The sequence below is a fragment of the Eumetopias jubatus genome, unplaced genomic scaffold (assembly GCF_037043125.1).
Source record: "Eumetopias jubatus isolate StellerSeaLion01/CBP00866 unplaced genomic scaffold, mEumJub1_p1.0 scaffold_16, whole genome shotgun sequence".
Lineage (NCBI taxonomy): Eukaryota > Metazoa > Chordata > Mammalia > Carnivora > Otariidae > Eumetopias > Eumetopias jubatus.
This window is the reverse complement of record NW_028274822.1, coordinates 89,080,691-89,107,882: the sequence shown is the minus strand read 5'-3', so window position 1 is coordinate 89,107,882 and position 27,192 is coordinate 89,080,691. Positions and strand designations below refer to the sequence as shown.

The following is a 27,192-nucleotide window of genomic DNA, read 5'->3' as shown; positions in this document are numbered from 1 at the left end:
CTGATTTAAAGAAAATATGAATTGAACAGTTGCACTGGTGATGTGTACACACGGACAAATTAATGAAAACCGGTGGTAAAGAGACAGCGCCCACCGCTCAGCCCCTGAGGTCACAGCTTCCAGGGTGAGATGGGTTGAGGTGATAAATTCATTACGGTCGTAGCTACACATTTACTTTAGTGTGTAGTAGGAAAAACTAAAGCCAGAAAAACAAGAGATCGATCTTCCACCTTAAGGGAGTGACATAAAATTTTCTTTTAAGATAAATGTATTGCCAAAAAAAAAGTGTGTATCAGTTGCAATGATCCTAGGAAGGGAAAAGTGGTGTACAAACACTGGGACTCAGAAATGCCAGGTCCAGGGCTGACCCGGCCCGGCTCCCAGGGGCAGCCTCCCCCTGCACCAAACCCCAGCAGCTGCACCCCGGGGGGTCTTTAAGCTGCGAATCAAAGCAATTTTCCACCACAAGAGGTGTCTCTATCCAGCTCCGTTCAGCAAAGCAGTTGGTGCCTCAATCTGAGAATTCCGCTGCAGGTTGGGTTTGTCCAACAGCTCAGATGAAAGGAAAAAACACATCTGGAGGAGGAAGGAAGCTGCCGAGAAAGAGCTCGGGAGTTTACCTCTAGTTGTCAAAAAACCCGTTGCTGTAGAACACACGGCCCCCCACCTCCACCTGCCCACGTCGCCGTGTCTCCACTGCTGGTGGTTCGCAGAACCACTGAGAATGGGAAGCCAGACGGAAAGAAATTTCAAGCAAAGAGAAGGCAAGGAAAACAGATTTTTATAAAGCAAAACACCCACAACGTTCACAAATTTAGACTGAGCTAGAATAATTTGATGAGGGGCTCAACCCTGAAACACATTTGTTCTGGAGCTGAGCCTCATGTAATTTCCTGGCATCCGATTACAACAATCAAATCACCCATCTCTCACAGACTTCTCAACTCTTTCAAGGGCCTCTGCGGTTGGTTACATCTCAGTTGATTTACTGGCTTTATGATTAAGTAACTGAGAGTCAGAGAAGTGAAGGGACCCAAGTAAGGTTCTAAAGAGCCAGGACCAGAACCCAGAAATCCAACTGCCACGTCTCCTTTCTTCCCATCACCCTGTGTCATGGTTCATTAAGAAGTGCAGCAAAGCATCTCCTGCATGTTCTTGCACAAAACTTTCTGTTCAGAGTGATTCAGTGTCCTGGGACCATCTCTTGGAATGAAGAAGACAAAACCAGGGGACCTCAATGAGAAAGACAGAGATGCTATCTGACTGCACTGAGAAACCACAATGGTCATAGAAGAAAGGACGAGCCCTAGCCTACTTGTGTCTGTGCTTTAGGAGTCTAAAGATATTGGGCGTACAATGGAAATTACTTATATTTAATATAAAATCATGTGATAATAACCTAAAAAATCAAACACTCAAGGAAAGGTGGCATTAGAGTTCTTTGCACACAATAGAAACCCGTTCTGGTTAGCATACGAGAAAGGGATTTATAGGAGAGATACAGGGCATCACATAGAAGGAAGGGGAAGGCCGGAAACCCAACGCCAGTAAGGGGCCAAGATCCAGGGCAGGTGACCGGCAGGACTCCCACAGGTGGTCACCTGATCAGCATCACCAGACCCCACCCCCAAGCCCAGGTGCCTGGGATCTATCATAATTGCACTTCCCACTGGCATCCTGAGAAAATGGACCTCCACAGCAGAGGCATACCACCTGTGGAGCAGCCAGCAGGAGGAACCTGCATGTGTGCCCAATTCAGTCCCTGTGTGAACTATGCATGCAGACACAAACACACGCGCGCGCGTGCGTGCACACACACGAACAGTAGCGGGCACTTGAGAAGCAACTCCCCACCGCCGCCCCCTGGCCCACCAATTTCAGCACAGCTGCGGTGGACAGTTCCATGAGCCTTGACCAGTGGCCGGCATTAAAGTGTTCTGGCCTCTCCAGTGTTTTCTCCCTGTTTTACCTCCCCCGGGGGCAACCTGCAACCACCTGGGATGCAAGTCAGTAGATAAATGCTCCAGCTGCCTGGTCTTCCAGTGGAACAGTTCTGAGACGCCTTCTCCACACTTCCGAGGGGGAACCCCAGTGCACCAAGCCCCAAGGACTCACCAGTGCCCTTTCACCCTAACCCTGACTCTGTCCCCACCCTCACACTTGTGCTTTCTGGCATCACTTCCCAGATAAACTATCTGTGCCCCAAACCCTCGTCTCAGGATCTGCCTTGGGCCCACGTGCACTTGCTGCATGTACTTGTGCACCGTGCAACGTCTTGCAGAGCAGGATGGGGCCCTGGACCCCAACAGGTTGGAAGTTGTATGAATGCACCCATCCTCGGCTCTACCTTTCTATACCATGGCATTCTCTCCTTCCAAACTGAATATAAATCCTCAATCAGGAAGAGAGGAACCAACTAGGAGTTCAAAGCTTTGCCTTTTATCTAGAATTATAATCCGAAAAGCCCTTGTGCCTCGAAACCCCAAATTCCACGCACTTCCCCCTGCACTGGCAGCACCTAAGGAGTGTCTTTGTTTCATTCATGATGGCAAGTCATCTCTGGAGCCAGGAACACTCACTGAACTTGGTGACTAATATCTCGGTGGCCACGTGCACAATATCTCCGATCACTGGCAAAGCCATCCCCCACCTCCAATTTCTCAGGCAATTGATTAAGGCACTGTATTCATTTCCAATTGCTGCTATAACAAAGGACCACAAATTAAGTGCCTTCAAACAACAGGACTGTCTCATCATTCTGGAGGTCAGAAACCCAAAACGGGCTAAAATCAAGATGCCACTGGCGCTGTCTTCCTTCTAAATAGGGCTTTCAACCAGTCTTCCTTGCTTCATTGTCCATGCTTTTTCCATGAGACCACACAGCTTCCTGGAATGAGGGGCAAGCTGAAGGAAGGGATCCACCCCTGCATCCACAGGTTATAAGTCTCATCAGCCTCCTGACCACAACACCAACATCCCTCCCAGTTGGGCCAACTCAGCACTCCGTACTCAGTGTTGCCATCTCTGCCATATCCGGAATGCCTTCTCCCCTCCTATTCTCATACCCTCATTGATCCAACCTTTACCAGCCAAGATCAAGGGACATCCCCTCTTTTCCCGCCTCCCTAAATACCCACATTTCAAAACATTCCTGAAACACCCACTGCATCAAGCTTTGCCCCATCATTCCTCTGTTTGTATTTGTGCACTCCATCCCCCAAAAGAACCTTTAAGATTTTCGCAGGTGAACACCCCATCCAAGACTTCTTGGTAACTGAGTGAGTACCCAATAAATGGTTGTTGATAGAAACCCAGAGCAAGGAGCTAGAGTTACAGGCATACGCCGAGGAGGTGTTCCTTAAAGAAAATGCTGTCTCCCCCTTCCCTGAGGGGTCTGTCCCTCCCAGCGAGGGACCTGTGAGAATGTCCACCATGCACTATGAGATACACCACGGTCTGCACAGGTGGAAAACAATCAAAATAACAAGGAAAAGAATCATAATGAAAGCTACACGTCACGCCCCGATACACATATATATAAATCTGTATATTCCTCACAAGAGCGCTCTGAAGTAGGGGCTTCATTCTCCCCATTGTACAGAAGGGAAACTGAGTGCACATGAGATGTGACCTCACTCTGTTCCCAAGGCCTCCTTAGCTAAGGCCGCTCTACGGAACCTCTGCTCCACCTCCGCTATTCTCTCCCAGTTTAACCCAGCATGCGAGTTCTCCTGACCTCCGACCTGGGCTTCCGCCCAGAGTCTCCCTTTGGTTCAGCTGCTCCCCAACCTTTGGGATAAGTCCCCTCCTGGATCAGCCCACCTGTGAGAACCTTCTCCATTTTACACCCCCGGGGGCAGCTCCCATGAGCCTGAAGCAGACACACCCTCAAGAAGCACAACCACATGCTCCCACCTGCACACCCACACAAGGGCATCCCCTCAAAGTGCGCAGTGGGCACAGGGGACATGAGTGCCCAGCGGCACTTGGAATGACAGGCTGCTGGCCCCACCCACAGTGATTCCCACTCAGTGGCTCTGGATGCGGCCCAGGATCTGCATTTTAACCGCCTCCCCCAAGGGATTCCACCGCCAGAGGCCCCCAGAGCGCGCTCAGAGAAACCTGGAGGGAGGGTTGGGATGCCCTGGGAAGCGGGTCCCTCGGGTTCTTCTCCCCTCCCCACAGCAGAACAGGCATTTATTTTACATGAATTCTGCTTCCAGAGCATTCGGACGCCGGCACTTTATGCACAGGTGTCCCCGTGGGTGTCAGCTCAGCTCGCTGGAGGCTGTGTGGGTCCCTGCCTGGACCACTTGGCTTCCCCACGGCATGACAGATGTCCTGAAGCAGCCTCAGCTCTCAGAGGGAGGAGGGGATAAACTTGCCCTCTTTGAACACCTCCCTCAACCTGGGTGATTCAGCCCTGCAGGGGACTCCCTCTAGACTCACCGCACGGCCTTCGGGCGGGGGATGGTCCCGTTTGAGAGACAGAGAGAGCTGGGACAGGGAGAAGTCAGACAGCCCCTTCAGGGAGCTGCTGAGAGAAGGATGTGCGCATCCTATAGCCAACCAACCCCGGCTGCTCCTGAAGGGAGGAGCCCAAGAGCCCCACTGAATGGGGCACCTGCCCCCACCAAGCTCCCCCTGTCCACGGGTGTCACTGTACCACGTCACACTCTCTTGCTTTACCCTGGGGACCATGTGTATTATCACTTACTTCATATTTTCTTTTAAATCTGCTCCCTGGGTTCACATAAATTTATCTGGGGAGGAAGTAATAGATCAGCACTTTAAAGGAAAAAAGGCAATATCACTTTCCATGAAGATAAGAAATCCCTAAAATAAGTACAATAAAAACAAAACAATGTTATTGGGTTCTAGCCAGATGCAGCTGCGTGCCAAAGGCGCCCAGCCTGGGGCATGGGCTCGCATTGCTCAGGATGAAAACAAACTCACAGACAAGCAAGCAGAGGATACAAGAGGCACTGGGCATCAAACACAGACAGACTGGCTCCTGACGCAACCAGGACAGAAGATGATGCGGAGGGAACATACTCCCACTGGGTAATTCAGCGTTACCCACACCACTGTCTCTGGCACTGGAACGCCTCACATGCATCTCGGGTGTCACCCGAAATGACTGTTCCCCAGTACTACTGGTTCCCAAAGTGCGAGGTGCAGGCTACCGTTAGGTTGGCACCTAACATGAATTTAAAGGTAAAAGTCATTTTAGACCCCTAGCAACTTTTGGGGAGGAAGGAAATTCAGAACTCACGGGAACATAGAAGGTGATTTAATTCATGTGCAGCTCTCACCAAAGTGAGTCGTCCACTTTCTCTGGACTCCAGTTGCGTCGCTATGGAAACAGGAAGCGGTGGCAAGGCCAACTTTGTAAGCAGGCGTGACAGAGTGCGATGCACTGAGCCACTCCCTCTGCTACCCCAGGGAGCTAACTATGTAAACTGCGCTGACATCCACTATCCTGAGTCCTGGTTTAATTTCTTCACGTCAGTTGAGTTTCTTTCAGAGTAAAAAGCAAAGAGGTGGTCCTCTCTTCCATGCCTAGCTATAATTACCTCCAAAAATATTTGTCCCTTTGCAATGCAATGGTCTCTCTACAGTCACCCGGGGAGCCACTAAAAGACGGATTGGCACTGGATTCTGAGAGCTAATAATACGACCAAGCGTGGACACTTCTTTTCCCAGGAAAACTCAGCCCCCATCTCCTAGTCTCTGAGTGACGGCTGCATATTTAAATGAGCCCGTCCACTGTGATCACAGGTGAGATCTGGAGTCTGAGATTGAGTTTCTTACAGAAAGCCACAATGAGCTGGATTATTCATGTGCACATACACACACAGAGGTGGCTTTTTTTTGTATCTTAGCTCAAATATTATAGTACATTGTGTGCTATCTACTTGCAGTCCAATTTCTGACACAATTTCCATAATAGCAAAATTTACATACAGATGGCAAATAAATAAAATCTTCCTGCTGCTTGGTCTGTGGTTCTTATGGTCAGCAAATCCTATTAGGGGCTTTATTAACCTGCTCAGTGAGGGAAATGTTATATCTGATCTTATGGATTTCAGCTGTGCAATCCAGCCCGGCTACAAAATGAAATTTAACTCTCAACATTTTTCTGCAACACGAAGCCACGAAAATTGAGGGGTTGTTTTTCTGTATGCAGCATTGGAAATATCCCCCCTTCTTCATTTCCCATTCAAGCCACAAACAGTCTCTTTTCTCTCTCCATTCTCTTTAAGAGCACATAATTGCAATTAACTAGCAAGCACCGAGGGGTACAAGATTGCCAAGCAGGAGTAAAGGCTCCTAGACATGCAAGGAAGAAAGAGAAGCATTGAGGTGGGAGCGCAGGGTGGTCTGCAATGGAAAGTGCATTTAGAGGGCTTGGCTGAAACCCCAGGAGAAGCCCCAAAGGAGGTCTCCTTCCACGTGTCTGCCTAGTTCAAGCTGAACCCTGGCAGGAAACATCTAGGACTCCAGGGACTGACTAATTGCTAGTTAAAACAGCCACCTTCTATATCTGACCAAGGAAAGCAACGTGCTTGTGGGTAAGCTGAGTGAGGTCTCCGTGTCTCCACAAACTCTCGTGAGAATCTGAAGAACACCAGAGACGTCCCTATGCCCCAGGAAAATTTAAGTGGAAAAGTCATCTCAGATGTAGGAAACAGGAGGCTCCAGGGAGAGGACTTCAGTAAGAAGACGTTAGTAAAACCTCCCCCTTTGCATTGACGATGTTCTCCAAACCCAAAGTCCAGAGCAAGATCCTTGGGGATCACACATCTGCCAAGCAGTGGCCCCAATCAATCCATTCCAAAAATAAAAACCTGTGCTCCCGGAATTCTCACACAAAAAAATGAAGCAGAATGGGAAACAAAGGACTCATGGAGGAAAGGACACAGATTAGGGAGGGCAAGAAACCAGTGGACTACCCGCTGACTGTATCAAGAGCTACCCCACTCCCGTCCATCTCAGGGCACCACACGAGCGTGCCAGGGCCGCCATAATGAAGTACCACACGCTGGGCGGCTTCAACCACAGCAGTGTATTTTCTCACAGCCCTGGGGGCTGAAAGTCCAAGATCAAGGTGCCTGCAGGGTTGGTTTCTTCTCTCAGCCTGTCAACTGCCACCTCTCTGTGTCCCTACATGGATTTCTTCCTCCGAGTGTGTCCTCCTAAGCTCCTCTTCTTGTAGAAACACCAGTTGTATTGGATTAGGGCCCATGCTGGTGACCTCATTTTACCTCGTTAAAGACCTTGTTTGGCCGGGAGGGGGGGGCGCAGTTAAGAATTCAACATACGGATCTGGGGGAAGACACCATTTAGCCCATAACAGGCATTAAACCCACATGAGTTAACTGAGTTCCAGCAGCCAGCCCAGACACAGTTCTTAGCACAGGAGACACGTGTCCCTACCTGCACAGAGCTGACATTCGAGTGTGGGGGAGCCAGACAGTAAATAAGCGAATGAATAAATAGCTTAGTTAATTTCAGGTACTGATGAGTGCCATAAAGAACGCAGCAGGCTCACGGAAGCATGGCTGGCCTTGGAGACCACTTAGGGATGGTAGGGAAGACCTCTCTGAAAGGGGGTATTACAGGTATGAAGTGAAATGGTGAGGAGGGGCCAGCCCTGCTCACCATGGGGGAGCAGAAAGAACAAAGAAAATGCCCGAGATGGGAGTGAACTTGGTGGTTTCTAGGAACTGAGAGGTGCATGCAGTTAGAACAAGGTGAGCAAAGAGGCATGTGGTGGGAGATGAGGTAGGACAGGCAGGCTAGTGCCTTATGAACATCCAGCTGGGCCTTCTCCTATTGCACCCTGCTCCCTTAGGTCTCAATCAGTTGCTGCACATTTGCAACAACAGAGGGGCCTTTGACCTCCACCTGTCTTTCTACTTTTAGCCCAACCAGAATTTCAAAATACTGCACGTAAAGTATCCGCAGTTGAGATCCTAACCAATGCAAAATGGACGTCTTCATTTCTACTCCTTCCCTCTGGAAAAACATCTCCAAACACCAATCTTGACATCCCAACTCCAAGGGCAGGCAGAAAGCTCCTTCGGCTAAACCCAACAGGGCACAAGAACTGGGAAAGATTTTGATTTCCCCTTTAGAGGGAAACTGCCAATGGATTCATTAAGTAGCAGGTGCAACTATGTTGCTGTAAGTGAGGAAAAATCATTACTTGGGGCCCTGGAGGTAACTGGCAACTTTTCTTATTCTGGATTTCAAATTTAATTCAACTCAAGGGACACTTCATGTGCTCTAACAGGCTGACAGTCCTGGCTGGAGACACAGACTGCCAAATCAGCAGTCCCCATGTTAAGAAGCTCATAATCAAAGAGATTGACACAAATTTAGTTAATTGTAATGTGCTGGGTTAAACGATGGACCAGAAGTTTGAATAAAATACTCCAAGCACAAAGAGGCATGAGTATTGAATTTCTTGCAAAAAGTTCTATAGATTTAGACCACACAGATAGAAAGAAATGCAATTAAAAATTATATCTAACCTTACCATTATAGATTAGAGGTTACACCATTACACAATTCACGATCTGCCTCCAGATTTTATGAAATCTCTCCAAAGGACAGTGAGTGAGGGGTGCCTGGGTGGCTCAGTCATTAAGCGTCTGCCTTTGGCTCAGGTCATGATCCCAGAGTCCTGGGATAACGCCCCATGTCAGGATCCCTGCTTCTCCCTCTCCCACTCCCCCTGCTTGTGTTCCCTCTCTAGCTCTCTTTCTCTCTGTCAAATAAATAAATAAAATCTTTTAAAAAAATTAAAAATTAAAAAAAATAAAGGACAGGAAGTGATAATCAATCTTAACACAATGGAGGTAGAGATGTATTTTTCTTTTAAAGGAACCAACAGAGAGGGGCGCCTGGGTGGCACAGTCGGTTAAGCATCTGACTCCTGGTTTCAGCTCAGGTCATGATCTCAGGGTTGTGAGAACCAGCCCCACATCAGGCTCTGTGCTCAGCAGGGGCAGGGGGCTTCTGCTTGAAGATTCTCTCCCCTTCCCTCAACCCCTACCCCTGCTCGCTCTCTCCCTCCCTCCCTCTCTCTCTCTAAAATAAAAATAAATAAATCTTTAAGAAAAAATAAAGGAGCCAACAGAGAGATGAATAGGACACTGCACTCTTACTGGAAATTCAGTAAAATTGGCACCAAACAATACCCCACCAATCAGAATGAAAAGATCATAAAGCGTAGCTTGAGTCTCTGATTAGTACTGCCCTTTTGAATTTCTCTAAAATTATTTACTGCCCAAGTCACTGGCAGACAACTACAAGATGCTGAAAGAGCAAATTACACCAGCTCCAAATTAATTACTGGGAGTGGATCTACTGTGCACAAAATTACTTATTCTTTTTCTTTTAAGTAAAATTCTCTACCACTCTATTAAAAAGTAAGACAGCTGCCCAATTGTGTCTTGGAAATTGACAAGGCACACTGAAGAGTTCCTTCAGGCCCCTGGAAATCGGTCAGGCCTATGTTACCACCAGGACTTGGAGCTTCCCTCAGCTTTAGGGGAAAGAATCCCCCCTGACACCCCAAGTCCCCAGTTTACTCTCCACCCTGCCCTCCTCCTACCAACCAAATGTTGGGAATGATGCTGGAAGATACTGCCCTCCCTGTATCCACCGAATCATGTGTGGCAGAAAATACCCATCCTCCATTGCTTCCTTATCAAGAAACCCCTGATTTGGGGCAAGGGGACTGGCTATATGCCCAGTTAAACACCTACAATTCCCTACTCATGCTGGACAGGCTTGATCATGAGACTGATTCTGGCCACTGAGCATTAATCAAAAGGTGCTGGCTGGTGCTTCTGGGAAGCCTCCTTCAAGAGGGGCAGACTCAGGCCCACATGATTTCCCCCCACCCCCCCCCCCACTCTTCTTCCTTCCTTCTCCATGAAATGTAGATGTTATGACTACAACTGTGGCAGCCATCTTGTGGCACTGAGGTAAAGGTCAAGAGAATCATACAATCTTTAATGCCCTGACATCCTTGATCCACCGATACCTATCTACGCACATTCCTGCCTTCACCCAAATCTATCCCTGTCTTGAGGGTAAGAACACTGTTCTTTGGGGTTTCTTCATGTAGCTGACCTGAATCCCTAACTAATACACCTTAGAGATCACTTGCCCTTTGTGATATCATGACTTATAGTAAGAAATACATATTTAGGGAAAAAACGAAATATATATTTGGTCTTTGTCTCCATTTCTGTCACAGAGCTCCTGACACCTTTAGAATTTCCTACATGGTGAGAGTGATAAAGGTATCTTGATAATTCATAACAGGCCCCTTTCAAACATATCTGAGCTTATGTTAATGAGGTGACTTTTGGACAACATCTAAGGATGGGAACTGGTTACCAGGAGAAACATGTGATTAGAAGGTTGGACCTTTCAGTCCCACCCCCATCCTCCAGGGAAGGGAGAGAAGCTAGCCGTTGAGTTCAATCACCAATGTCCAATCACCAATGATTTAATCAATCATGCCTGTGTAATGAAGTCCCCACAAAAACCCAAAAGGATGGGGTTTGGAGAGCTTCCAGGATGCTGAACCAGAATGCACCTAGCTGCCGCCGTACTGGGCCCCAAACTCCATGAGGACAGAAGCTCCTTTGTTTAAGACCTTGTCCTACGGATCTCTTCATCTGGCTGTTGATCGTACCCTTTAATATCCTTGGCAATAATCCAGTCACCTAGTGGGTAAACTGACTCCCTGAATTCTGTGAGCCACTCTAGCAAATTAGTCAAACCCATGGAGAGGGCTGTGAGAACCTGTGGTGTATGGCCAACTGACCAGAAGCATAGGTGCCCACCTGGACTCACAAATGACGTCTGAAGTGGAGAGGGGCAGCCTTGTGGGACTAAGCCCTTAGCCTGTAGGATCTGATTCATACACTCTCAGGGTGGAGAGTGTCAGAGTTGAGTTGAATTGTAGGACATCAGCTGGTATCAGAGGGTTGCTTGGTGGGGGGGACTTCCCCCCACCAACACACACACACACACACACACACACACACTGGAATTAGGTCCAGAATTTTTACCCAGTTTTGGGGAGGAGCAGGGAGCAGAGAAGACTGTGATAAACAAGAGACTATGGGCCCTTATGAGAGGAGCAGCCAGTCTGCTCCAGCAGAACTGCTTAGTGTGGGAACAACCCCACGCATTGTAACTGGAGTCAGAACTGGACCCCCAAAGCCCTTCAATCTGGCTTTTACTCACATGAATCCACTGAGCATCTTATTAAAGTCACCAGTGGCCTCCACATGTAAAATGCAAAGGATCATTTTCACTTCCTGCCCGACCTCCCGGCAGCATTCAACTTACTGACCCACCCTTCTTTCCCATCACTTCTCTTGGCTTGTGTGATGTCACATTCCCCCGGTTTCCCTGCTCCTTCCCTGGTGGTTCTTCTGAAGGCTCCCCTTTATCATTTCTTGTCATGATTTCTTCTCAGAAAATCTCATCCTTCCCAAGGCTTCAATTTTTATGATCAAACTGCCAGGGACACCTAAATATGTGTCTCCAGGAAAGACATCAATTTTGAGCCTCAGACACACATATATCTAAATGTCCCAAAGGCACCTCAAACTCAATGTCCCAAATTGAAATGATGATCCCTCTGTACCAGTAGGGTCCAGCTAGGAAAACAGAAGCAACTCTTTATAACTCAACAGTGGGAGTTTAATACAGAGAATTGGTTCTATATGGCAGAAAAGTAGGAACCCACCAGGGAATGGTGAAGCAGCCCATGCTTTAGCGACAGCAAGAAGCAACTCCACCCCCTATGCTAGAGAGATACGGGGAGGAAGGGGTGTCACCTAAAATCCCAGGACTGTGGCCATGACTGGGGACTAAAATCCTGGCAGGGTCAACTGGAGGAGAGCCTGTGTCCTACAGAAGGTGAAGCCAGAGGGGGAAAGCAGCCTCTGCCAGAGTCATATCAGGAAGAAGAACAAGAGGAATATAATTACCCTAGTTTCTCTACTCCTGCCCACCCCGCAGTCTCTCACTACTGCCTCCACTGGGCAAAGCCATTCAATAAGAGGAAATCATAATTCCATGCCAATGTAAATTAACAAATGATAAATTGGAAGTCTGATGAGGAATGAGGTGTTTAGAGAGTCATAGTAAGTCCCCACAAAACCTTATTAATTACAAACAGCAAAACAGTATATTCATAGTGGAAAACACTGGCAGGTACCACCTTAATTATTACGTGAACAAAGTGAACATCACCATCAACAGAGCAAATTAAAATCATGCACCATCTAATAGGATGCAGTGAGAGGTGAGCATCACATTTGTGGCATTCATGCAAAAGATGCATAACCCGAATCTAAGCAGGAGGAAACATCAGACAAATCCAAACTGAGAGACAATCTACAGTCTACAAAAGAACTGGAATCCTAAAACTGTCAAAATATAACATATATCCATACAATATATACAATAATAGCGCAAAGGAAAGTGAGAATGACACAATACTGCTCCAAAGTAACTATATTTTACCGAGTGTAATAAAATGTCAACTCCAATTAGACCGTGATAAGGTTAAAGATGCATACTAAATCCCTATAACAACCACTTAAAATGCAAAGAGATATAGCTTTAAAAAACCCCAAAGATTAATTAAAATGGAATAATAAAATACATTTGATTAACACAAAGGAAATCAAGGAAGAAGGAAGAGAAGGGCAGAAATAAGATGAGACAAATAAAATACAAATGGCAAAACAGCAGACCTAAATCCAATCCTGTCAGTAATTACATTAAATATAAATAGGCTACACCAACTTCAGGTAATGACTGAGGAAAATGCCACTCACCTGCCGACAGCAGCTGCCAACCCTAGGTATAAGGTAAAAAGCAGCTACCTGAAGGCACTAGAGAGAGAACAGAAACAGATCATGGTCGGGACCGCACACTTAGAGAAGGAGGACAGCTCTAAGAAAGACTGCCCCATTTTTGCTGCATTTAGCCTGAAAGGCAGTGCAGTCGTCCTTGTGGGAGGCAGGGGAAGCACCACCCACAGAAGGGATACAGAAGGGTTTTTTTTTTTTTTGTGGGGGTGGGGGGGGCTGCTGGGGGAGCACAGGACTAAGTCCAGAGTAGCTGAGGCAGCTAAAGAGGGATAAGGGAATCGTGGAAGGGCAAGAGCAGGAGAGGACATGCCCAAATTACACCTGCCAATATCTGGCTGAACCCTGAAAAGTGTATATGCAGATCAGCCTCAAAGTATCTCAGTAAAGACTCATAAGATCTACGCGGAGACCAGAGTTGTGACCCAAGAGATTTCCAGTTCCAGTCCATCCAAACTGTCTGAGACAAAAGAGACATCATTCAGTGGAGAATAACAAAATCCAGAGTCTCCACAACATGACATTCCTAATAGCTAAGATATAATACAACATTGCTCGAAATATGAAGATTTAAAAAAATAAGTCTCATTCAAGAGTGAAAAGACCATCAACTGAGACCAACCCTGGATTCACCTAGATGTTAGAATGACCAGAAAAGGATTTTAAAAACTGATTTATAACTATCCTCAATGACATAAAAGAAAGCATGCTCTCAATGAACAAAAAGCCAGGAAATCTCAGCAGAGAAATAAAAATTACAATAAAAGAACAAAGTTGAAAATCTATAACTAAAGACTACAATATCTATAAATAAAATTTCACTGGATAAACTTAATAGGCAAATAGGGATAACAAAGGAAAGATTCGGTGAACTTGGAGATAAGTCAGTAAAAGTTATCCAGTGTAAAAAGAGCAAGAATAAAAACAGGGGAAAAAAATGAACAGAGCCGCAGAGAACTATTACATAACAGCAAATGATCTAAATGATGTCCTACAATTGACATTCAGAGGAGCAAGAAAATGAGACAGAAAAATTTTTTTAATATATAATGGCTTCAAAGGTTTCCAAAAGTAGATGAAAGACATAAATGTACAAAATCAAGTACACAGCAAACCCAAGGCAAGATAAACATGAAAAAGCCATGCTTCTGCACATCATAGTCAAACTGCTGAAAGGCAAAGATAATAAGCAAAGCAGCAAAAGAAAAACAACACATTACCTACAGGTGAACAAGTCCATTAACTCTCCGTCCTCTTGCTAACAACTTTGGAGACCAAAAGAGAATGGAACAACATCTTTAAAGTGCTAAAAAAAAAAAAAAAAAAAAAAACACTTTCCAATCCAGAATTCCATAAATAGCAAAGAGACACTTCTAGAATGAGGATAAAATAAAGACATTTTCTGATAAAAGAAAACAAAGAGAATTCACTGCCAAAGAGAAATCCTTCATGCTGCAGAAAAATGGCACCAAATGAAGACAGAGATCCCCAGAAAGGAATGAAGAGCACCAGAAATGGCAAAAGTCTGGATGAATACAAAAGAACTATTTTGGTTTTTTTGCTTTTGCTTCTTAATTCCCTTTTAATACATGAAACTACTTAAAGCAAAAATTATAATATTGTCTTCTAGGAATTTTAAAATTTCTACATAACTGTATAAAATAACTTAAGCATAAAAGGGGTGGTTAAATGGGCCTACTATCTACATTTTGCAGGAAGTGATAACTCAACGCAGAATGTGAAAAGTTAAGTGTATATATTGTAATCCTTGAAGCAACCACTGAAAATATAACTCAAGAAAGTGCAGCTAAAAAGCCTATAGAAAAGTTAAACTTGTGTTCTTTAAAACATTCAGATTATCCCCAAAAAGGCTCAAAAGAAAGAACAGAGAAACAACAAACAAAAGAAGGAAAGAGAAAACAAATAATAAAATGGTGACCCCCCCAAGTCTAACCACATCAGTAATTACATTAAATATTAATCGGTTAATCTCTCTAACTAAAAGACCGACATTGTCAAAATAGATAAAAATACAAGACACAAGTATATACCATCTACAAGAGACACACTTTAAGTATAAAGACAAAGACAGGTGAATTTGGTAAGGCTACTGGATACAAACCCACTACCTAAAAGCCAGCTCTATTTGTACACACTAGCAGTGAAAAATTAGAGAAATGAAAATAAAATCAGCAACTCCATTTATAATATCACTAAAAACTAAAATATTGAAGAATACACTTAATAAAAAAAAAGTACAAAGTATTTCTGAAGAAAATTAAAGATGTAAATAAATGGAGAAAGAAGCCTTACTTGTGTACTGAAAGATTCAATATTGTTAAGATGGCAGTTCTCCATAAATTGGTCTATATGTGAATCACATGAATATTGAACCCTAGCTAATGACGTGCACACTGAACTACTTAGGGGAAAGTGAATGAATATCTGCAGTTTACTTTCAAATGCATCAAAAAATTAGATGGATTTTTGGATGGAAAGATAAGTAGTAAGGCAAGAACGATAAATTATTAAAATATTAATGGTAGAATCTAAGGGGGGGGCATAAGGATTCTCACTATAAATCTCTTTCTACTTTACCCTGTCTGAAATTTTTCTTAATAAAATGCTGGGAAAATTATAATTATGAAATATTTCCAACATCTAAAAGACTATGGAGGATAATAAAATGAACAAATGAGCACCCACGTCTCCCACCAACAGGATTAACAAATAAAACATGCAGACATGGCTGAAGTTCCCTGGATGCCTTCAGCCCACCTCCCCCGATGCTGGAGGTTATGATGCCCGTGCATGTTTTAGGCCTCTGACTACATATGAATGCATTTATACACAACCAACAGAATTGTGTTCTGAACTGTACCCTGCTATAGGTACAAGCCGATAATTTGCTTTGTTCTTCCCCTTAGCCTTAGATTTTAGAGCTGTATCCAACAATTGTGACATGAAGTCGTTGTATAAATATTTAGCTATTTATTTATCCATTCTCTCTGATGGATGTTTCAGCAAAACCATCTCAAGATGCGGCCTCTTTGAGCAGAGGATGGCAGCAAGACACTCAGATTCTGGGAATGGAAAGACCCAGGTTCAAATCCTGACTTCATGGCTTCCCAACCTTGAGGAAGTCATGTGTCTTTCTGAGGCTCAGCAGGAGGGGAAGAAGGAGACTAGCTATCATCCTTTCTCTCTCTGTACTGTCTAGCCTCTGGCCAATGCCTACCATGGGTCAAACAAAACCAGATGACAGAGACACACACATGCACGCACACGCACACATACACACACACACACACACACACACACACACACACACACAGAAATAATCATCCAATGATGTTTGGGCTGCCAGACTGGTGATGTGCCAGACCCATCCCTGGATGCAAAGGAGTCATGCCCTGCAAACATTTCAACAGGGGAGATGGCCCTCAGGGACAAGGCAACCCTAAGCAGGGAAAAGAAAGAGGTTGTGAGCCTGGGTGCCATGGTCAGGCACGGTCACGCACCAGCCACCTGCAGACAAACACCTGGAACAAAGGAGGAGCCACTGTTCCTGCTGGTACTCCACTATGCCCACAGGCAGGAGAACATCCCGAAGAGTGGAGGGCTCAGAAGCACTACTGGGTTTCCTTGTCTGTATGAGAGCCCTGAAGATAATCATTACAACCTCCTAGCTTTGACCCCTCCATGACTTCCAGGGTCAAATCATGAAACATCAAAGAGTAGCTTGGCCCAAGCTAAGCATTCACTAAATTCCAGCCGCCACCGAAATCTAGGCATACTCCAATTTTCCAAAATTGTGACCTGATATAAAGCTCTCTGCACAAATCGACATCCCCTTTTGTAGCCAAATTCCTCAAGCCTCTGAAATTGACACCCATTCCCGCCATCCTCTGTCAGAGCTCCCAGACTCCAGTGCAGAGGGAGTCTGGGAGGGAAAACGAGGCAGAGGTGGGGCTAAGCATCATGTACTAACTATTGGAAACAGGCTCACTAAATGCAGCAGATAACATGTGGAACTAGCTAAACAAGCTCTGCAAGTCACGGTTTGTTTGAGAAATAATCACCTGCCTTCCTTTCTAAGCACCACTGAAATCTTAGCTCTAAGCTCTAGACTTGATCTGGGCTTCAGGACTGCAGACATCAGAGCACCTGTGTCTATGCACAGATTCCTCAAGGGAAATCTGACTTTTATTTGGGGAAAAAATTAATAAAGCCTGGATTTTGGGTGCCACCTGAGTAACATTCACCAAACAGGCCACTATTTATTTAAGTGTGAAGGTAAGCATTGAGATTATGAACATTTGAAACGGGGGACCATGAGACAGGTACGGGCATTGAAGGAGGCAGGCCTGGTTGGAGTCCTGGCTCTGTCACTCTCTAGCTATGTGACCATCGGGCAGGTGACCTAGTGTTTCTGAGCCTGTTCCTTGATCTCTAAGTTGTGGGAACAGGTAAGTTCCAGATGTCACGAGGATGAGCCGAGACAACACACAGAGAGTCTAATGGGTAGCCTGGGACGTGACAGGTGCTCACTAAGTAGATGTGATGGGTATCAGGTCCCCACAGTGGGTACTGGAGGAAGCTTCCAGAATCCACTTAGATGCTCACAGTGGCACCAAGCATCACAGGCAAAACTGCTGCCAAGTGCCTTCCTGCATTATCTTGTTTACTCTTCACGGTCATCCTGAAAGACAGATGCTATTACCAGCTTTATTAGACTAGAGGAAGGCAAGGCTCAGAGAGGTGAAGTAACTTGTACGAGGTCACAGAGCCAGTAAGGAGGAGTTGAAATCTGACCACTGGCCCCACTACTTCTCACTACTTCGAAAACCTGCCTCCCAAGATTCGTTGATCTTACTGTCCTACTCACATACATACATCCTCTTGTTTTCCTTTAATTAGTCAAAAGCTGCCCATCCTCTGCACTCTCCTCCTCTGGGAAGCCTGCCCTGGTTAACTCCCATGGACTACACTGGTCTTCCTTTTCTGGTGTCACTTCCTGTCCATACCGCTTCCTCAAGGACTTACTCTGCACCTTGTGTTTCTAGGTAATGCTTCAAGTCAAAATGTCAGCCCCCTCAAAGCCTTCTAGATCCCCTGAGGGCACAGACAATCTTCCTTAATTTCAGAACCTGGCAGAAAAAATCTAATGACTTCTTTGGTGACTAACTGCTATTGGCTTACTTCCTTATATACATTCAAATAAGAAGTGATCAGCAGAGCCAAGATTCTTCTATAATATTCATTTCTAATTGATTTATTTAAAAATTACCACATTCAGGGCACCTGGCTGGCTCAGTAGGTAAAACATGTGACTCTTCATCTTGGAGGCGTGAGTTGGAGCCCCATGCTGGGCACAGAGCTTTTATTTAAAAAATAAATGAATAAATAAATTTTTACAAAAATTACCGCATTCTAGGCAAGCACCACTGATGGACACTGAAATTTATGAGTGAAAATATAATGTAAGGAAGGATATTTGCACAGTCTCAAAGTATCTTCCCAGATGTTATGATTTCTAATTACAAGGGGAGGAAAGCAAATTTCCAGTGAAGAAACTGGAAAAACACCACTTCAGCTAAGTAACCAAAGTCAACATCCCTGGGAATAAGACACCGCGGTATCACACACCTCCCACTATGATACACCGAGGACATAGCATTTCGTCGGCTTTCCTGCCAAATAGGCACATCCTCAACCTAAGCATGAGAAAGTCTCAGACAATCCCAAGCTGAGGAACACTCTCAAAAATAACTGACCAGCATGCTTCAAAAGTATCAAGGTCATGAAAGAGGGGGGAAAAAAAAAAGACCAGGAAGCAGAATTCAGCAGACTAAGGTGATATGACCCCCCCTATGCAATGTGGGGCCCTTCCCTGGATCCTGGAGCAGAAAATGGACATTATGGGAACAACCAGAAGTCTTTAATAATGCCTGTAGGTTGGTTAATAATTTATACCAATGTTAATTTCCTGGTTTTTAAATTCCTGCTGTGATTATGTGTGATGTTAGCATTAGGGGAAACTGCAGTTTCTGTGACTTTTCCCTAAGTCTAAAATTATTCCAAAACAAAAGTTTTTAAAAATAAATGAAATAAAATTTAAACGTACTGCATTCTGTTTGTTTCCATCATGGCACTTAACACAGGTTTCAATTGTGTATGACTTTGCTCATTTGCTTGTTTATTGTCTCCCTCCATTGAGAATGTGAACTTGAATTTGAACTTGAGGGAGTGTGAACCCACTCTCTGCAGCACGTGCTCAACCCCCTTGGAAACAGAGACTAGGTTGCAAATGTAGGATACTCACTTAGAACTTAGTACTGTCTTGTTGTTGTTGTTACTGTGATTTTTATCATACCCTTTCACGTGAAAAAGTTATACTGGTTTCTATCTATGGTGGCAAATGTTAGCTTTCCTTCTTCAATGTATTTATATATATTTTACAAAAGTGACTTGATTTAAAGAAAAACAGTAAATAAAAAGTGCAAGAAGGGGGAGGCCTGGGTGGCTCAGTTGGTTAGGCATCTGCCTTCAGCTCAGGTCACGGTTCCAGGGCCCTGGGATCGAGTCCCACGTCAGGCTCCCTGCTCAGCGGGGAGTCTGCTTCTCCCTCTCCCTTTGCCCCCCCAACTCATGCTCACTCTCTCTCGCTCTATGTCAAATAAATAAATAAAGTCTTTAGAAACAAAACCAAAAAAAGTGCAAGAAGGCACACAGATATGACTTGACTTATGAAGGGAGGAGACGGTTGTAGCTAACGTGACAAAAAGATCACAAAGGTGGTGTGTGAATTACTGAAGTTCAGGACATACTGACACAGTCCATGTAGAATTAGAAATGAATCGGTTCTCACATTATAGGCAACAGGACACTCTTGCCAGAATTGGAGCCTCAAAGCATCCAAACCTTCAATACTTATGAAACTCTTATTTATTTACATCATGAATTCATACAGTCCTGACAATTTATACCCTTTGTTGAAGAACGATGTCTTGCAGTACCTCCAAATTCATTCATTCATCCAACAAATGTTTACTGAGCACTCACTACGTGCCAGGCACTGTTCTAGATCCTTAGGACACATCAAAGGAGACAAAAGTCCCTGCCTTACATTCTAGCAGGAAGAGGTGAACCGTTAATAATGATATATCACATCATTGACAAAAGTGGTATGTTCAGAAATCAGAGCAGGGCAGGGGGTAGTGGGATGGGGGTCCAGTGTTAAATGCGGAGGGGGCTGGGTCCTTTAGAACACTGGTGGCTGTTGCTGATGGAGTGAGTGGGAGAGTCCTAACAGATGAGCTCAAGGAGACGACAGAGCCAGATCATGCAGGGCCTGAGGGCCAGTGGAAGGACTCAGGCTTTTGCTCAAAAAGAGATTTCAGGGGGCAAGGGAGGAGGTGGCGAGGCTCTTGTAGGTGTCCAGCCCAGAGAGAACCCTGGCTTGTACCTGGGTCACAGCAGTGGAGGAAGTTTGATTCTGGATATTTGAAAGGAAGAGCCCCAGCATCTGCTGTCATTCATATGTAGGGTATCAGAGAATGAGAAAAGCCAATCACAGTTATTAGGTGTTTGACCTGAACAACCAGAATGATGGGGTGGCTACCAAATGAAATAGAATGGGGCACCTGGGTGGCTCAGTTAGTTAAGGGTCCGACTCTTTTGGCTCAGGTCATGATCTCAGGGTTGTGAGATCGAGCCCCACATCGGGTTCCATGCTGGGCATGGAACCTGCTTAAGATTCTCTCTCTCTCTCTGCCCCCATCCCTCTCTAAAAAGGAAGGAAGGAAGAAGGAAGGAAGGAAGGAAGGAAGGAAGGAAGGGAGGGAGGAAGGAAGAAATGGAAGGAAGAAAGAAATGGAAGAATCGTCTGAGCACAAAGGTGACACTTCATAGTCACTTAAAGCATCCACTGTCCCCGTGTGTAGACAGGGAAGCTATGGCACAGAGAGATAAAGTAACTTGCCCAAGGTCACACAGTTGGTATGTGGCAGAGGCAGGATTTGAACACTGGCAGACTGGCTCCAGAGTCCATGAGCTTAACCCCTGGGCTCCACTGCTTAAAAGGATGGGAGGTCAGCCCAAGAGGCTCTCTGCGTGAGCTGAGAGAGAGCGATTTTAATAAATCAGACCTAAAGTTTTCCAGGATCTCTCTGAGCCTCAGGGACATTATATTTGGAGTGGGGAAAATTTCACAGTATTTTCAACTTTCTTGGGAGTGTAACAAAGATCTACCTGAGTCCAGCCCAGCATTGCCTTGCCAACAGCCCTCAACCCCTCCAAACTACTTTACTATCCCTTTGCCAAAAGCCTTTTCAATGCATGGTCAGATTTAGATACTAATGTTTAACAGAAACTATTTCGGTATTAGAGAATCATCAACTCAACTTTGTTCAAATTGGCCCCAATACAATACGCAGTCTGAAATAGCAACGTGACACATGAAAACACACACATCTGTCCCCTTTACATACATCTTCAGCTCTGAAATTGGATCTCAGCAAATCTTGTGCATGTTCACGCTTTGATCCAGGGCTCCATCTGAGCCAGAATGAAATGTGTCACATTTCATTCATAAGAGACGTGATTAAAACAGACAATCGGTTATGTTGGGAAATCACACATTTCCCTAGGTCCAAAAACAGTGTTTTATTTTGAGAGATGGTATATACAAATGAACAATAGCCAGACAAAATGTAATAATAAAACTCCGACCCACCACCTTGCAGCAATCAGGACAAAAAGCCAGACCGTGGCCTCTTGGTCATCAGCCCAGAAAGGTCTGAACTTGGTGCAGGACTGCCAGCGTCCCTTTTTATCATCTCTGCTTCCAACTCAGGGCCAAGCAGGAAAAGCCATTACATAAGATGCTCACTTCTTGTTAACCCGCCTCTGGCCTCCCCATGCCAGCAACCTCTGACCCAAGTGGACCTGAGCCTTCCCTGCTTTCCACTATAAGCTCCCCCACTCCTGCTTGCCCTTGAGTCTCCGCCAAACGCAAGTGATGGTGACAGATCCCCTGGACGTAGAAGCTCTGTCTAAATAGCCTTTGTTTTCACTCCGGTGATCCACAATTTCAGTGCATTTTTCTGTGGCCATGAAATAAAGCGTAATACGGAGCAGTCATTTCTAGGAAAGCATGAAGATAAGAAACTAGATGCTGACCCAGAAAGGTTCAATAGGTAGAGACTGGTCCCTATCTAGACATGCAGAACAGCCCAGAAGAGTAGTTTCAAATGAGAGCTCCCGATTCATGAATGCAGACCTGGGCCCGAAAACCAGTGCCTCCCCACTGCACAACTTCAGCAAGCAACCCCTAACCTTTCCAAGTCTGTTTCCGCATCCACAGAATGGACATGAATAATACTTTGTATGGTGCCCGTGATAATACAGCAAGAAAGTGCATATAAATAAAGGATTAACACAGAGCCTGGCACACGGACACATAAAAATGTAAAGCGTGAGGGGCTCCTGGGTGACTCAGCCCTTTAAGGACCGGACTCTTGATTTCCACTCAGGTCATGATCTCAGGGTTGTGAGACTGAGCCCGGTGCTGAGCATGGTGCCTACTTAAGATTCTCTCTCTCCCTCTGCCCCTCCCCCACCCCTTGCTCCTGCCCTCTCTAAAACAATAAAATTAAATAAACAAATAAATAAAACTGTTTTTTAAAAAAGTAAAGTATGCATTAATAGTACCAATTCATATATCACAGCACCATAATGGCATCAACTATAGTGAATAACCGCATCAATTCGCACCTACTGAACACCTACAGTGTCCCGGGCGTTCTTCTGCTCTAGTCTCACTGGCTGGGATGCACCTGCTGGTCACGTGGACTCACCCGACACACGCAGTGAATGAGGTGGTGACATCCGCCTTCAGAGATTAGAATCTAGCCCCTCTTTTAGCATCGCATCTCCCTTTTTTTCCAACAGTACATCAGGAGACTCGCAATGCAAGGGCCCGCAGGAGCCGGAGAGATGACCCAAGGGAGAGAAGAGGGCAGGTGTGAGACCCCGGGGAGGCCTGGGGGCAGTGGGGAACCAGGCAGGGCACGACGCACGCCTCACTGCAGCCAACCAAGGCCGGGGTGCCAGAGCCTGAAGACTTCACCGAGAAAACGTTAAGTGAAATCCCCCACCGTTAGAGCTTGGCCACGCTCTTATACCGGGGAATGCCAAATGCAGCAACACGCACGCGCGCACGCACACAGCCTTGATTTCACTGTGGCTGACAGTTTGCAAACTCTAGGCTAGGTGCTTCTCCTCTGGGGCAGCACCAAGGCTCCACAAGTGCAGTTTAAACAAAGGTGTGGGGACATTCCTTGGGTTGACCCGCCTCCTCTTCGTCCCTCTCCATCTCCTGCCCCCGCAGCATCAAAGCCCAAGTGAGATGGAAAGCCCCAGAGGCTCTCCAGAGGAGGACGCCCTGACAGCGCTGAAACCAAAAGGTCCCGCGGCTACTCTTTCCCCGGGGCTGACAGTTCGTGCTTGACCTCCCCAGGCGGAGTCCGAGTGAGAGCCCATTTCAGCTCTCACATCCACTTCTGCGGGAGAGAATCAAGCTTGGGGGTTTCTGCCCCTCACCATGGTGACACTTCGGGGCCCTCTCCAGTCTCCATGTGGGGTCCTCGTCCAGCCTCACTAGACTCCCCCTCCCTAAATTAGCCCCCACTCCGGCATGGCTGTTGGGCACACACAGCCTGGGTGCAGCAGCTGCCCCCCACCCCCGTCTTCCATCCAGGAAGGGGGCTGCGAGGGAATGAAGGGCACCTAGAGCCTTTCCAGAGCCCGACCGCCTGGGTGCACACCCACCACTCCCTAGCTGTGTGACCCTGGGCAAGCTACTCAACCTCTCTGTGCCTCAGAAAAATAGGAGTAATAGTAATACTCACCTCCTTGGGTTGTTCATTGTTAGAACTCAGTGAGTAAATGCATGTGAACAACTTAGAATGTGGCCTGGACGATTCTCAGTCCTCAATGAAAGTTAGCTAGTACCATTTATGCCATTTCCCCGGCCTGAAATGCCTTTTCCAACCAGGCTCTCAATGCTTCCCTGACCACCAGACCATCTGTTCTCCCTTTCTTCAAACTTTTCACCCAACAATGTTCTCTCTACACCAAGGATGGCAGATAAGTTAAGTGTCAACCACTCCACCTCACATGGACATGCAGGGGCTGCCAGGAGTCCTGGACTCAATGCTAAAACTGATTAACAATGTCTGCCATGCAGAGGGAGAGCTGAAGCGCTGCAGTCGATTAACAACATCTGGCTGGGCAAAAGGTACACTCAGTGGTACAAGTGCAGAATCCATACCTTTGCCACTCTTGGTGTAGAGCAAGCATGTGATGCTGCTTTGTATTGAAGGAATCTCTGCAGAGCAAGAACTGGGCTTTAGACCACCCCAGCCCGACCACTGGTGACTAGCACAGGGCTGGGTCCAAGCTAAGTTCTGACTCAGCTATCACCCAAACTAACTCAAGAGGCTTCCAACAGGAACTGGGCTTCCTGCAGGCTACTAAACCCACTTGGGATGTGCCAGAGCCTCAGCATCCTATCGCAGGCCCCAAACGGGCACACCCCCAAACAGGTGTGATCTGGCACTTCAGCCTCCCTCAGAAGCAAAGGGTCTACACTGGGCTTATGATGAATTCTTCCCACTTCTCACCTGCAACCAGAAAAACAGGGCTCATTTACATGGCACCACCACCTCAGCATCTGAGCACCGGGGAAACCACCACCAGCTAACACTCGGTGAGGACTCTGTTCCAAGACCTTCACTAACCTGAGTGATCCTCACAGCACTCCCGAGACGTCCAGCCCATCATAATCCCCATCATCATCAGTGAGGGAACAGAAGCCCAGAGAGGTTAGACGACTTGCCCCAGGGCACAGAGCTGGCAGGGGCAGGACCACTGCTATCCACGAAGCTTTGTGAGCAAAATAAGCTAAGGACAGGTTTGCCCTCCCCCAGCACTGAGAAGTAACCCACTTTTTCCAATCCTAAAACTGCATCTTCATCATACAGAGACTGGTTATTTGCTTTACCAAAGGATTCTTTACTGATTCTTCACTTTGATGAAAACCTGCGAGGTCGGAGACATTGTCTCGGAAAGCTCTTTCCCGTAGTTGGGAAGTGGAATTCATTTACCAAGTTTCCACTTAGGGCAGCAAGTCCAGGCCAGCAGTGACAGATTCGGCGTGTCACCTGAGAGCTTGCCTGCCAGCCTACTTGTTCTCAATCCTGGCTTCACAACAGAATGACTTGGGGAGCTTCTAGAGAACACCGACGCCCAGGGCCCGTGCCCAAATGCCCCGCTTTACTTTGCCGTCTTGCATGGGTCTCTGTTCCATGTTTGTCAGTTTCCTCACTACACGGGATACTCAGCGGACGAGGAACACCCCGTTATTAACTGACAATGTATTGATGACACGGGATACTCAGCGGACGAGGAACACCCCGTTATTAACTGACAACGTATTGATGACACGGGACACTCAGCGGACGAGGAACACCGCGTTATTAACTGACAACGTATTGATGACACGGGACACTCAGCGGACGAGGAACACCGCGTTATTAACTGGCAACGTATTGATGACACGGGACACTCAGCGGACGAGGAACACCCCGTTATTAACTGGCAACGTATTGATGACACGGGACACTCAGCGGACGAGGAACACCCCGTTATTAACTGACAATGTATTGATGACACGGGACACTCAGCGGACGAGGAACACCCCGTTATTAACTGACAATGTATTGATGACACGGGACACTCAGCGGACGAGGAACACCCCGTTATTAACTGACAATGTATTGATGACACGGGACACTCAGCGGACGAGGAACACCGCGTTATTAACTGACAATGTATTGATGACACGGGACACTCAGCGGACGAGGAACACCGCGTTATTAACTGACAATGTATTGATGACACGGGACACTCAGCGGACGAGGAACACCGCGTTATTAACTGACAATGTATTGATGACACGGGACACTCAGCGGACGAGGAACACCGCGTTATTAACTGACAATGTATTGATGACCAGAAGTCGATTTCCATTCTGCCCAACCCAGCAAAGCCACTTACCTCAGAGTGAAGTGGTCTGCCACAGAGCTGCCGGTCAGAGAGACCAAAAAGGTGGCCGTGCCCCCTTCCCGGACGAGGTTCAGGGGTACTGAGATGACGACGTTCTCATCCAGGCTCACCAGGGACCGCTTCAGGCCGTCCTGAGTTGGGTAGACCACCACACTCCCGACCCTCTCCCGGGCTGGGGGCACCTGCTGGGGGTGCTGCTGCCCGGAGTGGACATTGTTCTCCCACTTGCCCTCTTCCTCCAGCGGACACCGGCCGGCCCGGTCGGCCGGGAACAGTGTGAAGAAGAGCTCCATCGCAGTGCCCCCCAGCAAAGCCGGGATTTCCTCCTCGGGCTCCAGGTCCAGCCCGGAGCTGAACCACTCGGGCAGCAGCTCCAGCTCAGCCACACACAGCCCCGGGGCCCCTTGCAGCCGACAGCTGGCCGCCACCTCCCTGGTCTCGGGGAAGGCAAACATCTTGACGCACGGTAGATCTTCCTCGCGGTCGCTGCCGCCCCAGTCCATCCCAGTGATGTAAAACAAGGTCTGCACTTTGGGTCTGTTGGAGTAGATGGAGCTGTCGAGGATGTGGGATTTCAGCTTCCAGTGGAAGGGAAACTTCTCCATGTTTCCAAAGGCTGGGGAAGTCAACAAGAGCTCCTGCGGGATTGTCTTCTCTGCTGAAAATGGGCCATAGCTGGCATTGACAGTCGGGGGGGTCCGGGCCCGGTAGACAAAGAATGACTCCACCCGCGCCTGCAGACTGGAGTTCCTCGTGACGTCCTGGTTGGCTTCCTTAAGGAAGAAGGCCTCCTCCGCGTCGGCGATGTGGAAGCTTGTGGGTAGATAGGCAGGCAGCGAGGAAAACCTCTGCAGACTATCCACGATCCCTCGGCTCTCCATCTCTGTGTGACAAAGGAAGGCAAAGGAAGAATAAAGGCCGGGCCCTGAGAAGCCAGGAAACCAACACAGTGAAGTCTGCACCCATTGGCCCAGCAATCCACCCCCGGCCACACTGGGCCACCCCTGGACTCAGCACAGGGCTCTTCAGGAATCTTCTAAACCAGCCAGTGTTGAGTGGGAAGGAGCTCATGTACCACTGACCCAATAATCTGTGGCTGCACAGTCCCACCCCCCACCTCACCCAAGAGAAAACATCGCCTCCT

General features: G+C 46.8%; 1 protein-coding gene across 1 annotated transcript in view; it reads right to left on the bottom strand.

Moving 5' to 3' along the window:
• TMEM132B (transmembrane protein 132B) overlaps nt 1-26,929 on the bottom strand; it is a 221,093-nt gene extending 194,164 nt beyond the window's left edge. Inside the window, exon 1 of the mRNA XM_088019419.1 lies at nt 26,040-26,929. Coding sequence (XP_087875545.1) covers nt 26,040-26,929 — 890 coding nt within the window. The remainder of the gene's footprint in view (nt 1-26,039) is intronic.
• Nucleotides 26,930-27,192: the final 263 nt, after the last annotated feature.